Below are 16,334 nucleotides of genomic sequence, written 5' to 3' on the forward strand. Positions count from 1 at the left end.
ATTCATAAACAATCCTACAATTGTCACGCCCTGGTCTATATTTATTATGTTATTTTCATTTATTGGGTCAGGCCAGGGTGTGACATGGGTTTAACAATTGGTCTGTGGCTCCGGTTCTCAATCAGAGCCAGGTGATTATCGTTGTCTCTGATTGGGAACCATATTTTTAGCCTGGTTTTCACTGTGTGTTTGTGGGTGATTGTTCCTGTCTCTGTGTTTGTTGTACCAGTCAGGGCTGTTTCGGTTTTCGACGTTTGTTGTTTTGTATTGTTCGTGTTTCGTCATAATTAAAGATGTATCGAACAAACCACGTTGCATTTTGGTCCGATCCTTATTCCACCTCTTCGTCAGAGAAGGAGGTAGAAGAAAGCCGTTACAACAATTTATTTTCTGGATTTTTTTCTAATTTTGTCTGTCATAGTTGAAGTGTACCTATGATGAAAATTACAGGCCTCTCTCATCTTTTTAAGTGGAAGAACTTGCACAATTGGTGGCGGACTAAATACTTTTTTGCCCCACTGTAATTAGAACCATAGAATGGGGATTCACCAGCACAAACATTAGATGACAGAATCAAATAGAACTTTTTTAAATGGGTAGATCCTGGATGCTGATTGGACGAGCAGCTTTCAAAATGTTACATTGCTGCTGTGCTCGTCTCCTGAAAATGATGTCATTGGAATATGAGGATCTGTTGTGAGGAATAGATGGTCAGCCCATTCCAGAGCTGTAGAGTCACTCTGTTATTATACGTTTCTGTGGTCCTGCTGCAAAGAGCCCTCGGAGGAGACATGAATCAGCAGGAAGCAGTCACACAAAACAGGAATCAATGGCTACTGTCTGAAAGACATGGCGACGGTGGTCTAAACCTCTTAAAGTTATGTTGCTGTGGTTCCACTACTCTTCTGTCATCACATGACCTGTCTGTTTCTGCAAAGGTTCAACACTGTCTGTCTGTCTGTCTGTCTTTAACTACATCTGCTATAGAATATGTCCCTAATGCAGTTGGTACTTTACACATTTAGAAAACCATTGATTATATGTACAACTGCACTGAGAAAATTCATTACTGATTGACCAGAGATATATGGTGTACCATGTATTTACTGCAGTGGGTCTAACGTGTTGTCAGTATACCACATACCTACCAGCCATCCCAACTAGCACACGAGTGTTCCTGTAGCATCTCTTAATAGAAGGTTCTCATTTCGATAACTTGAATTCTAAAATTTTCCCACAACATTCCCGAAAACCAAATTGAATTAGTTTGGGGGATGTGTCTCTGAACGTGAAAGTGGTATCTATCTCCGACAGGACACACCAGGAGTCAAGATGTGAAACCGTGGCTCCTACGACCGGTGTGTAACCTCTTCTGCTTTTGGTCAAAGAAGTACAAGAAGATGTGTTGGTGTGGCGTCCATCACGAATTAAAACAGGTGAAAGAGACATAAGACAGACATGCTAACTTTTATTACCATGCTTACATATCAGAATACAATATAACACAGCATAACCAGCATGGCCATACAAGGACCTTGTTGTTTGGCTGACGTTAGGACATCTGATCCTAGAAAAAAAGTGGTAATATAAATCAAATCAAATTTGATTTGTTACATGAGCCCGAATACAACCGGTTCGGTGTAGCCCGAATACAACAACCGGTGTAGCCCGAATACAACAACCGGTGTAGCCCGAACACAACAACCGGTGTAGCCCGAATACAACCGTACCGTGAAATGCTTACATATAAGCCCTTAACCAACAGTTTTAAGAAAGAGAAGCGTTAAGAAAATATTTACTAAATAAAGTAAAATAATAAATAAACACAAAATTAAAATAAGGAGGCTATATACACGGGGTACCTGTATCGGGTCAGTGTGCGGGGGTTCGTCACGGTAATATGTATCAATGTAACAGTCCGGTGGCCATTTGATGAGCTGTTCAGCAGTCTTATGGCTTGGGGGTAGAAGCTGTTAAGGAGCCTTTTGGTCTCGGTGCTCCAGGTACCGCTTGCCGTGCGGTGGCAGAGAGAACAGTTTATAACTATGGTGGCTGGAGTCTTTGGTATAGAAGTTCTGGATGGCAGGAAGCTTGGCCCCAGTGATGTACTGGGCCGTACACACTACCCTCTGTAGCGCCTTGCGGTCTGATGTTGAGCAGTTGCCGTACCAGGCGGTGCCCTTTTCACAACAGTTTTGGTGTGTTTGGAACATGATTGTGGACACCAAGGAACTTGAAGCTCTCGACCTGCTCCACTACATCCCCGTTGATGAAAATGGGGGAGGCGTGCTCGGTTCTCTTTTTCCTGTAGTCCACACGGGCTCCTTTGTCTTGATCACGTTGAGGGAGAGGTTGTTGTCCTGGCACCACCCGGCCAGGTCTCTGACCTCCTCCCTATAGGATGTCTCATCGTTGAGGGAGAGGTTGTTGTCCTGGCACCACACGGCCAGGTCTCTGACCTCCTCCCTATAGACTGTCTCATCGTTGAGGGAGAGGTTGTTGTCCTGGCACCACACGGCCAGGTCTCTGACCTCCTCCCTATAGACTGTCTCATCGTTGAGGGAGAGGTTGTTGTCCTGGCACCACACGGCCAGGTCTCTGACCTCTATAGACTCCCTATAGACTGTCTCATCGTCTCATCGTTGAGGGAGAGGTTGTTGTCCTGGCACCACCGGCCAGGTCTCTGACCTCCTCCTGTCTCATAGGAGGTTGTTGTCCTGTCTCTGATCGTATAGACTGTCTCATCGTTGGGAGAGGTTGTTGTCCTGGCACCACACGTCTCTGCCAGGTCTCCTGACCTCCTCCCTATAGACTGTCTCATCGTTGAGGGAGAGGTTGTTGTCCTGGCACCACACGGCCAGGTCTCTGACCTCCTCCCTATAGACTGTCTCATCGTTGAGGGAGAGGTTGTTGTCCTGGCACCACACGGCCAGGTCTCTGACCTCCTCCCTATAGACTGTCTCATCGTATTCAGTGATCAGGCCTAACCATCGTTGTGTCGTCGGCAAACTTAATGGATGGTGTAGGAGTTGTGCCTGGCCACCAGTCGTGGGTGTTTGGGGAGTACAGGAAGCACCCATGAAGTGCCCCGTGTTGAGGATCAGCGTGGCAGATGTGTTGTTGCCTACCTTTACCACCTGGGGGCGGCCCGTCAGGAAGTCCAGGATCCAGTTGCAGAGGGTGTTTAGTCCCAGGGTCCTTAGCTTAATTAGGAGCTTTGAGAACACTATGGTGTTGACGGCTGAGCTGTAGTCAATGAACAGCATTCTCATGTAGGTGTTCCTTTTGTCCAGGTGGGAATGGGCAGTGTTGAGTGCAATAGAGATTGCGTCATCTGTGGATCTGTTGGGGCGATATGTCAGGCAAGTCAGTTAAGAACAAATTCTTATTTTCAATGACTGCCTAGGAACAGTGGGTTAACTACCTGTTCAGGGGCAGAACGGCAGATTTGTCAGCTCGGGGGTTTGAACTTGCAACCTTCCGGTTACTAGTCCAACGCTCTAACCACTAGGCTACCCTGCCGCCATGACCAGCCTTTCAAAGCACTTCATGGCTACAGATGTGAGTGCTACTGGGTGATAGTCATTTAGGTTACCTTGATGTTCTTGGACACAGGGACGATCAGGCCAGCCTGATCTCTGATCTATTTGTGCTGTCGAACTGGCAAGACAGCACAAACAGTTCTGGGACAAGGCTAGATTTACAAAAAGTTACTGCACATTCCAATATAAACATTAGCATTGGCCTACCATGCCGAGTACCTCGCTTCATTCTGAGTGATATGCTAACTAGACTGTTGCTATTGGTCTACCATCAGTATTCTGAGTGATATGCTAACTAGACTGTTGCTATTGGTCTACCATGCCCAGTACCTCGCTTCATTCTGAGTGATATGCTAACAAGACTGTTGCTATTGGTCTACCATGCCCAGTACCTCGCTTCATTCTGAGTGATATGCTAACTAGACTGTTGCTATTGGTCCACCATGCCCAGTACCTCGCTTCATTCCAGTGGGTCCAGGGTATCATGGAGGATGGTGTTGATGTGATGCCATGACCAGCCTTTCAAAGCACTTCATGGCTACAGACATGAGTGCTACGGGTCGGTAGTCATTTCTGGTTGTCTTGGTCACAGGGACTATAGTGGTCTGCTTGAAACATGTAGGTATTGCAGACTCTGTCAGGGACAGGTTGGAAATGTCAGTGAAGACAGTTGGTCAGTGCATGTTCAGAGTACACGTCCTGGTAATCCGTCTGGCACTGCGGCCTTGTAAATGTTGACCTGTTTAAAAGGTCTTATTCACATCGGCTACGGAGAGCGTGATCACAGAGTCGTCCGGGACAGCTGGTGCTCTCATGCATGTCTCAGTGTCATTCATGCAGTGTTTCTTGCCTCTATGAGTGCATAGAAGTCATTAAGCTCCCACCTCCCGAGTGGCGCAGCGGTCTAAGGCACTGCATCGCAGTCACTATAGACCCGGTTTGATCCCAGGCTGTATTACAACTGGTAGTCATCGGGAGTCTCATAGGGCAGCGCACAATTGACCCAGCGTCGTCCGGGTTAGGGTTAGGTTAGGGAGGGTTAGGCCGGGAGGGCTTTACTTGGCTCAGCGACTCCCTGTGGCGGCCTGGACCCCTGCAGGCTGACTTCGGTAGTCAGTTGAACGGTGTTTCCTCCGACACATTGGTGCGGCTGGCTTCCGGGTTAAGCGGACGCGTGTTAAGAAGCGTGGTTTGGCGTATGACTCGACCTTCGCCTCCCGAGCTTGTTGGGGAGCAGCGATGACACAGATCAAAATTTGGGAAAAAAAGAAAATGGGGAAAAAAATGAGTAAATAAATAAAAATAAGTCGAGCATCAGAGCCGGTGTAGTAGGATTCAATCGTAGTCCTGTATTGACGCTTTGCCTGTTTGATGGTTCGTCGGCGGGCACAGCGGATAGCGTAGCGCATATAATTACAGTAGTACTACACTGGTATTTGAGAAACTCAATGCTAAGACATACCAATAAAGTGTATGTGTTCAGCCTGGGTTTAGTGTGACATCTCAATACCTATTTCTCTTGTATACTAGGACATGGAGTGCCCAGACACAGACACGGTTAAAGACGAAGGTCCCTTTGTCAAGGAAGATATCGGCAGGAAGGGGATGAAGAGGAAAGTACAACCTGCCAAAAACTGTTATAACCTGAAAGAGAAAGCACATGACAACGCTGGCTTTATCGAAGACACAAAGCCTTTTTGAAAAGCCATAGAACTAGAATGACTACTTACTGTAATTCTATGTGTGTGTTAAAAGCATTATAATCTTTAGTCTCTGAAAGGTAATAAAATGCTTAGATTGGTGACTACATGATAAAAGCAGTAACACCCACTTTCTGACACCCACTCTCTGACACCCACTCACTGACACCCACTCTCTGCTCCACTTTAAACACACATTCTGTGTGTTCCAAATGGCACCCTATTCATTGGGGCTCTGGTCTAAAGTAGTGCACTATATATGGAGCCGTTTGGGACAGTTATTTACAATACTGTAAAACCTGGCGGAAGCAATCAAGAGTGCAGGTGTTTTTCCTTTGTACACCTGGAACACAAAACGAGGCGTGAATATAAATCTACTTCCTGGAACACAAAACGAGGCGTGAATATAAATCTAATTCAACACACTCAAACAAAAAGAACAGCTGATACAAAAGATAAATCCATGATTTATTACAGAAAAAGTGTGATTGATATCTGATTATATTCCATCATATTATATTGAAGTCTTCCTATTTAGGCATGTTTTTCCATGTATACAGGGATGAAGTGATAACAGTGTTGCTGCACCTCATGTTAGAACAATTGATGCCATGGTAAAGATAGTCAATCCAAGGTCTACTGGGCCTCCTCAGGGACACACCTTAAGACTAATCCTGAACTAAAAAGTTTTTTTTTTATGGTGACTCCATTGATCTTGCTTTTTTGGTCCAGAACTAAGCTTCACCTGTGTCCGGGAAATCCGTCCCCAAAAATTCAAATCAAATTTTATTTGTCACATACACATGGTTAGCAGATAATGCGAGTCCAGTGAAATGCTTGTGCTTCTAGTTTTGACAATGCAGTAATAACCAACAAGTAATCTAACCTAACAATTTCACAAGAACTACCTTATGCACACAAGTGTAGAGGAATGAATAAGAATATGTACATAAAAAAATATATGAATGAGTGATGGTACAGAACAGCATAGGCAAGATGCAGTAGGTGGTATAGAGTACAGTATATACATATGAGATGAGTAATGTAGGGTATGTAAACATTAAAACATTGCAAGAGATTCAACTAAAACCGTTCTAAATTCCATAACCCACCACATTCATCTGATATTTTTTCATCCTTTTTAACCTTGTGAGTCCCAAAACAATATTTCCAGCCAGATTAGTCTTAAGCTTCAAACAAGGTACATTTCGCTGCATCCGTCCCAGAAACATGACTTTGGCTTTATGACAACGCATTAAAAAACAAAAAGCTCTTCTTCAAAACGTCTGGGGAAGAAATATTATCAATCGGTACTTTAATCAACAATCTATTATCTCGACTGATTAACGATCATGACGAAATAAGATAACTATTTTCTGTTGACAGAATAGAGACGCATTGCTTTCCAAGACTTGTTGATTTAACACAGGTAAACTCTGGCTAAAAGCAGTCATGCATATATTTCCAATGACCAATCACATCGAAGGGAAGATGTTTTCTGACCAACCACATCGAAGAGGAAGATGTTTTCTGACCAACCACATCGAAGGGGAAGATGTTTTCTGACCAACCACATCGAAGGGGAAGATGTTTTCTGACCAATCACATCGAAGGGAAGATGTTTTCTGACCAACCACATTGAAGGGGAAGATGTTTTCTGACCAATCACATCGAAGGGAAGATGTTTTCTGACCAATCACATCGAAGGGAAGATGTTTTCTGACCAATCACATCGAAGGGAAGATGTTTTCTGACCAATCACATCAAAGGGAAGAACATTCAGAGGACACGTTTTACATTCATAGAAATATGGTTACTAGAACGGGAAAAGCCCATCACAACACGGAGGATTGAAAGGGAAAGTCCGTTCTATTGATTCTATTTCTATGGTTACAGGTACAGAGATGTGAACGTCATGCTGATCGATTGCATTCAGAATCGCTACAAAAATATTACACACAATCATAAATAATACATTTGAAAAGTATATACATAGGAAAAAGTAAAACAGTTTTCTAGAAAATGTATATACAGAACATAGCAAAGTAAAAATAGAAAATTATAACAGTTAAATATGAAATAATATACAATAAAAGTAACAACAAAATTCCAGCAACTTTCCCAAAATTCCCAGACATTTTCAGAAAAATCCTGCTTAAAAACAAGTGAGGTAAATTATTTGTCCCAATCAAGCCCGTCTGTAATCCCCTTAAAGCCACAGTCTGTAATCCCTTTAAAGCCACAGTCTGTAATCCCTTTAAAGCCACAGTCTGTAATCCCCTTAAAGCCACAGTCTGTAATCCCCTTAAAACCAGTCTGTAATCCCCTTAAAGCCACAGTCTGTAATCCCCTTAAAGCCGCAGTCTGTAATCCCCTTAAAGCCACAGTCTGTAATCCCTTTAAAGCCACAGTCTGTAATCCACTTTAAAGCCACAGTCTGTAATCCCTTTAAAGCCACAGTCTGTAATCCCCTTAAAGCCACAGTCTGTAATCCCTTTAAAGCCGCAGTCTGTAATCCCCTTAAAACCAGTCTGTAGTCCCTTTAAAGCCGCAGTCTGTAATCCCCTTAAAGCCACAGTCTGTAATCCCCTTAAAGCCAGTCTGTAATCCCCTTAAAGCCACAGTCTGTAATCCCCTTAAAGCCACAGTCTGTAATCCCCTTAAAGCCAGTCTGTAATCCCCTTAAAGCCACAGTCTGTAATCCCCTTAAAGCCAGTCTGTAATCCCTTTAAAGCCACAGTCTGTAATCCCTTTAAAGCCACAGTCTGTAATCCCTTTAAAGCCACAGTCTGTAATCCCCTTAAAGCCACAGTCTGTAATCCCCTTAAAGCCAGTCTGTAATCCCCTTAAAACCAGTCTGTAATCCCCTTAAAGCCAGTCTGTAATCCCCTTAAAACCAGTCTGTAATCCCCTTAAAGCCAGTCTGTAATCCCCTTAAAACCAGTCTGTAATCCCCTTAAAACCAGTCTGTAATCCCTTTAAAGCCACAGTCTGTAATCCCTTTAAAGCCACAGTCTGTAATCCCCTTAAAGCCACAGTCTGTAATCCCTTTAAAGCCACAGTCTGTAATCCCTTTAAAGCCGCAGTCTGTAATCCCCTTAAAAACAGTCTGTAATCCCCTTAAAGCCAGTCTGTAATCCCCTTAAAACCAGTCTGTAATCCCCTTAAAGCCAGTCTGTAATCCCCTTAAAGCCACAGTCTGTAATCCCTTTAAAGCCACAGTCTGTAATCCCTTTAAAGCCACAGTCTCTGGGCCTTCAGGGCCGTACCTGTGATTGGTCTCTGGGCCTTCAGGACTGTACCTGTGGTTGGTCTCTGGGCCTTCAGGACTGTACGTGTGATTGGTCTCTGGGCCTTCAGGACTGTAAGTGTGATTGGTCTCTGGGCCTTCAGGACCGTACCTGTGATTGGTCTCTGGGCCTTCAGGACTGTACCTGTGATTGGTCTCTGGGCCTTCAGGACTGTACCTGTGATTGGTCTCTGGGCCTTCAGGGCCGTACCTGTGATTGGTCTCTGGGCCTTCAGGACTGTAAGAGTGGTTGGTCTCTGGGCCTTCAGGACTGTAAGTGTGGCTGGTCTCTGGGCCTTCAGGACTGTAAGTGTGGCTGGTATCATGTACAGTACAGTTCACTACGGGACTCACATTTGCTGTTGCTGTTTTAGTTCTCTACTTTGCTGCACTATAATAAGAGGCAAATAAATACCAGAGTTTGACAGTGTATATAGTGTTTATCTTCATATCACATTCCTCCAAACAGAATCCTTGGGGGACAGACATTTCAGAGTTTATTGTTGTAAGCCACAATGGAGAGAAAAAAAACGACAGAGTATATTTTCTTACATGTACAGTAAAGCATTTGAGGCACAAAGAGGGACGTGTGATGTTTGTGTCACATTTTGTGGTTGGTTAAAACTGTAGTATAGAAACCACATACACCATATTAACATCCCAACCCAGGACAATCAAACTCAACAGTCTATATAATAATGTGTAACATTCACACAGAATAGAAACGTACAGTAAATCAAGACATGGATGTTGTTTATCCAGAAATACCAAACTAAATGAACCATGCGTTTTATATGATTTAAATAAAGAGAATTAAACTTCTATCAGATGTTTTTTTTTCTTCAGCTAAATTAACCAAAAATACTTGAATGAATCAGCATGCTTTGAGGGCAATATTAGAGTGATTTTGCATAAACAACACTATTATTGTCCATTGTTATTTTTGATAGGCACATACATATGTCACCAGAAGCACTTAGCAACAAGAAACATCACTATTAAGGTCAAAGAGCAGTAGGACACACAGCTAGTTACTAGCCTATCCAAGTCCACAAGGAGACCAACACAGCTAGTTACTACTAGCCTCTCCAAGTCCACAAGGAGACCAACACAGCTAGTTACTACTAGCCTCTCCAAGTCCACAAGGAGACCAACACAGCTAGTTACTAGCCTATCCAAGTCCACAAGGAGACCAACACAGCTAGTTACTAGCCTATCCAAGTCCACAAGGAGACCAACACAGCTAGTTACTACTAACCTATCCAAGTCCACAAGGAGACCAACACAGCTAGTTACTAGCCTATCCAAGTCCACAAGGAGACCAACACAGCTAGTTTCTAGCCTATCCAAGTCCACAAGGAGACCAACAGAGCTAGTTACTAGCCTATCCAAGTCCATGGGAGACAAACACAGCTAGTTACTAGCCTATCCAAGTCCACAAGGAGACCAACACAGCCATGTTGTGATCTGCACCAGACCAGACCGGACCAACAGAGCTAGTTACTACTAGCCTCCACCAACAACTAGTTACTAGATCCCAGAACAAGGAGACCAACACAGCTAGTAGCCTATCCAAGTCACAAGGAGCAGGCTGCTAGTCTAGTTGCAACTTAGAAATAGAGTGACATAGAAAGGGACAGACAGCAAAACCCCTCATACCACAGCACTTTGACTGGTCCACTCAACATGGCTACCAGTCACTCAACATGGCTACCAGTCACTACCCCTCAGAACACAGCACTTTGACTGGTCCACTCAACATGGCTACCAGACACTACCCCTCAGACCACAGCACTTTGACTGGTCCACTCAACATGGCTACCAGTCACTACCCCTCAGACCACAGCACTTTGACTGGTCCACTCAACATGGCTACCAGACACTACCCCTCAGACCACAGCACTTTGACTGGTCCACTCAACATGGCTACCAGTCAATACCCCCTCAGACCACAGCACTTTGACTGGTCCACTCAACATGGCTACCAGTCAATACCCCCTCAGACCACAGCACTTTGACTGGTACACTCAACATGGCTACCAGTCAATACCCCCTCAGACCACAGCACTTTGACTGGTCCACTCAACATGGCTACCAGTCAATACCCCCTCAGACCACAGCACTTTGACTGGTACACTCAACATGGCTACCAGTCACTACCCCTCAGACCACAGCACTTTGACTGGTACACTCAACATGGCTACCAGTCACTACCCCTCAGACCACAGCACTTTGACTGGTACACTCAACATGGCTACCAGTCACTACCCCTCAGACCACAGCACTTTGACTGGTACACTCAACATGGCTACCAGTCACTACCCCTCAGACCACAGCACTTTGACTGGTCCACTCAACATGGCTACCAGTCACTACCCCTCAGACCACAGCACTTTGACTGGTCCACTCAACATGGCTACCAGTCACTACCCCTCAGACCACAGCACTTTGACTGGTCCACTCAACATGGCTACCAGTCACTACCCCTCAGACCACAGCACTTTGACTGGTACACTCAACATGGCTACCAGTCACTACCCCTCAGACCACAGCACTTTGACTGGTACACTCAACATGGCTACCAGTCACTACCCCTCAGACCACAGCACTTTGACTGGTCCACTCAACATGGCTACCAGTCACTACCCCTCAGACCACAGCACTTTGACTGGTCCACTCAACATGGCTACCAGTCACTACCCCTCAGACCACAGCACTTTGACTGGTACACTCAACATGGCTACCAGTCACTACCCCTCAGACCACAGCACTTTGACTGGTACACTCAACATGGCTACCAGTCACTACCCCTCAGACCACAGCACTTTGACTGGTACACTCAACATGGCTACCAGTCACTACCCCTCAGACCACAGCACTTTGACTGGTACACTCAACATGGCTACCAGTCAATACCCCTCAGACCACAGCACTTTGACTGGTACACTCAACATGGCTACCAGTCAATACCCCCTCAGACCACAGCACTTTGACTGGTCCACTCAACATGGCTACCAGTCACTACCCCTCAGACCACAGCACTTTGACTGGTCCACTCAACATGGCTACCAGTCACTACCCCTCAGACCACAGCACTTTGACTGGTACACTCAACATGGCTACCAGTCACTACCCCTCAGACCACAGCACTTTGACTGGTCCACTCAACATGGCTACCAGTCAATACCCCTCAGACCACAGCACTTTGACTGGTCCACTCAACATGGCTACCAGTCACTACCCCTCAGACCACAGCACTTTGACTGGTCCACTCAACATGGCTACCAGTCACTACCCCTCAGACCACAGCACTTTGACTGGTCCACTCAACATGGCTACCAGTCACTACCCCTCAGACCACAGCACTTTGACTGGTCCACTCAACATGGCTACCAGTCACTACCCCTCAGACCACAGCACTTTGACTGGTCCACTCAACATGGCTACCAGTAGAAACCACAGAGGACCAGTGAACTGATCTGCAGACCTTGTTCTGCATAGTCAACATTACATGGGTAGTTATGGGGACAGGGACACTGGGACAGAGCAGGGTGGGGACAGAGAGAGATAGAGGATGGGGACAGGGATAGAGGATGGGGATAGAGGCAGAGGATATAAGACCACAGGATTGGATGGTCCATAACATGGGGACAGAGGATAGAGGATGGAGACACAGGATAGAGGATGGGGACTCAGGATGGGGACAGGATAGAGGATGGGGACACAGGATGGGGACTTTGATGGGGACATGGGGATAAGGATGGGGACAGGAGATGGGGACCACAGCACTTTGACGGGGACAGGACGGGGACAGAGGGCGGGGACAGAGGATAGAGGACGGGGACAGAGGATAGAGGATGGGGACTGAGGATCAGAGGATGGAGACAGAGGATAGAGGATGGGGACAGAGGCGGGACTTATAAGATGGGGACAGAGGATGGGGACAGAGGATAGAAGATGGGGACAGAGGATAGAGGATGGGGACAGAGGATAGAGGATGGGGACAGAGGATAGAGGATGGGGACAGAGGATGGGGATAGAGGATGGGGACAGAGGATGGGGATAGAGGATGGGGACAGGAGATGGGGACAGAGGATGGGGACAGGGACTGGGACAGAGCAGGGATGGGGGACAGAGGGACGGGGACAGAGGATAGAGGATGGGGACAGAGATAGGATGGGGACAGAGTGGATGGGGACAGGATGGGGACAGAGGATAGAGGATGGGGACAGAGGATGGGGATAGAGGATGGGGACAGAGGATGGGGATAGAGGATGGGGACAGGAGATGGGGACAGAGGATGGGGACAGAGGACGGGGACAGAGGACGGGGACAGAGGACGGGGACAGAGGATGGGGACAGAGGATAGAGGACGGGGACAGAGGATAGAGGATGGGGACAGAGGATAGAGGATGGGGACAGAGGATAGAGGATGGGACAGGGATAGAGGATGGGACAGAGGATATAAGATGGGGACAGAGGATAGAGGATGGGGACAGAGGATAGAGGATGGGGACAGAGGATATAAGATGGGGACAGAGGACGGGACAGAGGATATTTGATGGGGACAGGGATAGAGGATGGGGACAGAGGATATTTGATGGGGACAGGGATAGAGGATGGGGACAGAGGATAGAGGATGGGGACAGGGATAGAGGATGGGGATAGAGGATGGGACAGAGGATATAAAATGGGGACAGAGGATATTTGATGGGGACAGAGGATATTTGATGGGGACAGGGATAGAGGATGGGGACAGGGGATAGAGGATGGGACAGAGGATAGAGGATGGGGACAGAAGGATAGAGGATGGGGACAGAGGATAGAGGATGGGGACAGAGGATAGAGGATGGGGACAGAGGACGGGACAGAGGATATAAGATGGGGACAGAGGATAGAGTATGGGGACAGAGGATAGAAGATGGGGACAGAGGATATTTGATGGGGACAGGGATAGAGGATGGGGACAGAGGATAGAGGATGGGGACAGGGATAGAGGATGGGGATAGAGGATGGGACAGAGGATATAAGATGGGGACAGAGGATAGAGGATGGGGACAGAAGGATAGAGGATGGGGACAGAGGATAGAGGATGGGGACAGAGGACGGGACAGAGGATATAAGATGGGGACAGAGGATAGAGGATGGGGACAGAGGATAGAAGATGGGGACAGAGGATTGAGGATGGGGACAGAGGATAGAGGATGGGGACAGAGGATATAAGATGGGGACAGAGGATATAAGATGGGGACAGAGGATAGAGGAGGGGGACAGAGGATAGAGGAGGGGGACAGAGGATAGAGGATGGGGACAGAGGATAGAGGATGGGGACAGAGGACGGGACAGAGGACATAAGATGGGGACAGAGGATATAAGATGGGGACAGAGGATGGGGATAGAGGATGGGGATAGAGGATGGGGACAGAGGAGGGGGACAGAGGAGGGGGATAGAGGATGGGGACAGAGGATGGGGATAGAGTATGGGGACAGAGTATGGGGACAGAGGATGGGGACAGAGGATGGGGACAGAGGATGGGGACAGAGGATGGGGACAGAGGAGGGGGGCAGAGGAGGGGGACAGAGGAGGGGGGCAGAGGAGGGGGACAGAGGAGGGGGATAGAGATGGGGACAGAGGATGGGGACAGAGGATGGGGATACGGGACAGGGGCAGAGGATGCGGTTGGGGACAGGGACAGAGGATGGGGACAGAGGATGGGTATAGGGACAGAGGATGGGGACAGGGACAGAGGACGGGGACAGAGAAGGATGGTAGAAGGGCCTCTGGTAACCGAAGAGGGCTTCTTTGGTGTGCAGAAGGGAGAATGGGACTGCCTATGTTGTGTGTGTTTGTGTGTGTGTGTGTTGGTGTGTGTTGGTGTGTGTGTTGGTGTGTATGTTGGTGTGTGTGTGTGTGTGTTGGTATGTGTGTGTGTTGGTGTATGTGTGTGTGTTGGTGTATGTGTGTGTGTGTGTGTGTGTTGGTGTGTGTGTATTGGTGTGTGTGTTGGTGTGTATATGTTGTGTGTGTGTGTGTGTTGGTGTGTGAGAGAGAGTATGTTAGTGTACTGTATATAAGAGTGTATATGCTGTAGGTATGCAGACGAGGTACTGTATGTAGTACAGGGGAACTGATACTAAGGCCACTCGTGGTGATATCTCCTGCCGTTCTTCTTCCTCTCCTCCTGCAGGTGCTCCAGCTCTGCTTCATACATCATCTCCTGTGTCAGGTACTTCTCCCTTCGCATGCGGTCACACAGACTCCTGGGCTGGTCTGGGATCAGGTACGCGATGAACGACTTGACGCCGAACACCAGGTGCTGAGGAGAGAGAAACGGAGGATGAAAAAAATAACTTTGTTTTTGTCCATTGACATTTTTTCAGATCACAGAAAATCAACAAACATAAACTCCCCGAAGAGTCTTACAGGCTCGGTGCCATAGCATCTAGGAGGACCAAAGGACTGGTGAACCTCTAAATCTCGGCAGTATGTGAAATATGCGAGACAGAGACAGAGAGACACACCAGAGATAATTACCACAGAGAAAGACAGACACAGAGAGACACAGACAGACACACCAGAGATAATTACCACAGAGAAAGACAGAGACACATACAGACACACCAGAGATAATTACCACATAGAAAGACAGAGACACAGACACACCAGAGATAATTACCACAGAGAAAGACAGAGAGAGACAGACACACCAGAGATAATTACCACAGAGAAAGACAGAGACACAGACAGACACACCAGAGATAATTACCACAGAGAAAGACAGAGACACATACAGACACACCAGAGATAATTACCACATAGAAAGACAGAGACACAGACACACCAGAGATAATTACCACAGAGAAAGACAGAGAGAGACAGACACAGACAGACACACCAGAGATAATTACCACAGAGAAAGACAGAGACACAGACAGACACACCAGAGATAATTACCACAGAGAAAGACAGAGACACAGACAGACACACCAGAGATAATTACCACAGAGAAAGACAGAGAGACACAGACAGACACACCAGAGATAATTACCACAGAGAAAGACAGAGACACAGACAGACACACCAGAGATAATTACCACAGAGAAAGACAGAGAGACACAGACAGACACACCAGAGATAATTACCACAGAGACAGACAAAGAGAAGATGATGGCCCTCTAACCCTTTGATGTTTGCACATCTGAAGGGTCTTGATAGGTATAATCAGTGTCGATAGGACAGAGTGAGAAAGGGATTTCTGACGTACCTCGAAGACTAGGATGAAGGCCAGGTGGGCAGACAGAAGATGCCAGACAGACAGACCAGGCTGACATACCTTGAAGTCTTGCAGCCAGGACGTGCCAGCCAGCCAGCCAGCCAGCCAGCCAGACAGACAGACAGACAGACAGAGCGTGGGTGGGTGGGTGTGCTGTCGTACCTCGAAGACGATGATGAAGGCTAGTCTTGCAGCCAGGACGTGCCAGAACTGCAGAGTGAAGTCGTATGGTACTGGGCTCCAGGGAGAGGCTCTGTAGTCTCTGTACCTGCAGTATCTACTCTGCTCCTCACTCACGTTCCAGCGTTCGCCCATGTCGAACACAGACAGACTGCTGTTCATGTAGCCTCGCAGACATCTGACAGGAAGAGAGACGGGGCTCGGTCAGAACCGTCGACCTCAAATCGAGAGTAGCCGGCTGTTTAAATCCAGCACATTTACAGAAATGAACAGTGGTCAATGTCCTGTCCAATAAGCCTACAGTAAAGTCATATTGAGACACACGTTGCCCTGTATAAAATGGCACATT

The 16,334-nt window shown here is 47.0% G+C and overlaps 2 protein-coding genes across 2 annotated transcripts in view; one reads left to right on the top strand and one right to left on the bottom strand.

Annotated features, from left to right (window-relative positions):
- Positions 1–5,339, top strand: part of slc5a12 (solute carrier family 5 member 12) — a 30,218-nt gene extending 24,879 nt beyond the window's left edge. Inside the window, exons 15-16 of the mRNA XM_064929081.1 lie at positions 1,315–1,436; positions 5,073–5,339. Coding sequence (XP_064785153.1) covers positions 1,315–1,436; positions 5,073–5,243 — 293 coding nt within the window. The 3' untranslated portion in view covers positions 5,244–5,339. The remainder of the gene's footprint in view (positions 1–1,314; positions 1,437–5,072) is intronic.
- Positions 5,340–14,640: 9,301 nt separating this feature from the next.
- LOC135509758 (anoctamin-3-like) overlaps positions 14,641–16,334 on the bottom strand; it is a 97,672-nt gene continuing 95,978 nt past the window's right edge. Inside the window, 2 exon segments of the mRNA XM_064930660.1 lie at positions 14,641–14,848; positions 15,968–16,163. Of these exon segments, the coding sequence (XP_064786732.1) occupies positions 14,666–14,848; positions 15,968–16,163 (379 nt within the window). The 3' untranslated portion in view covers positions 14,641–14,665.

The sequence above is a fragment of the Oncorhynchus masou genome, chromosome 22 (assembly GCF_036934945.1).
Source record: "Oncorhynchus masou masou isolate Uvic2021 chromosome 22, UVic_Omas_1.1, whole genome shotgun sequence".
NCBI lineage: Eukaryota > Metazoa > Chordata > Actinopteri > Salmoniformes > Salmonidae > Oncorhynchus > Oncorhynchus masou.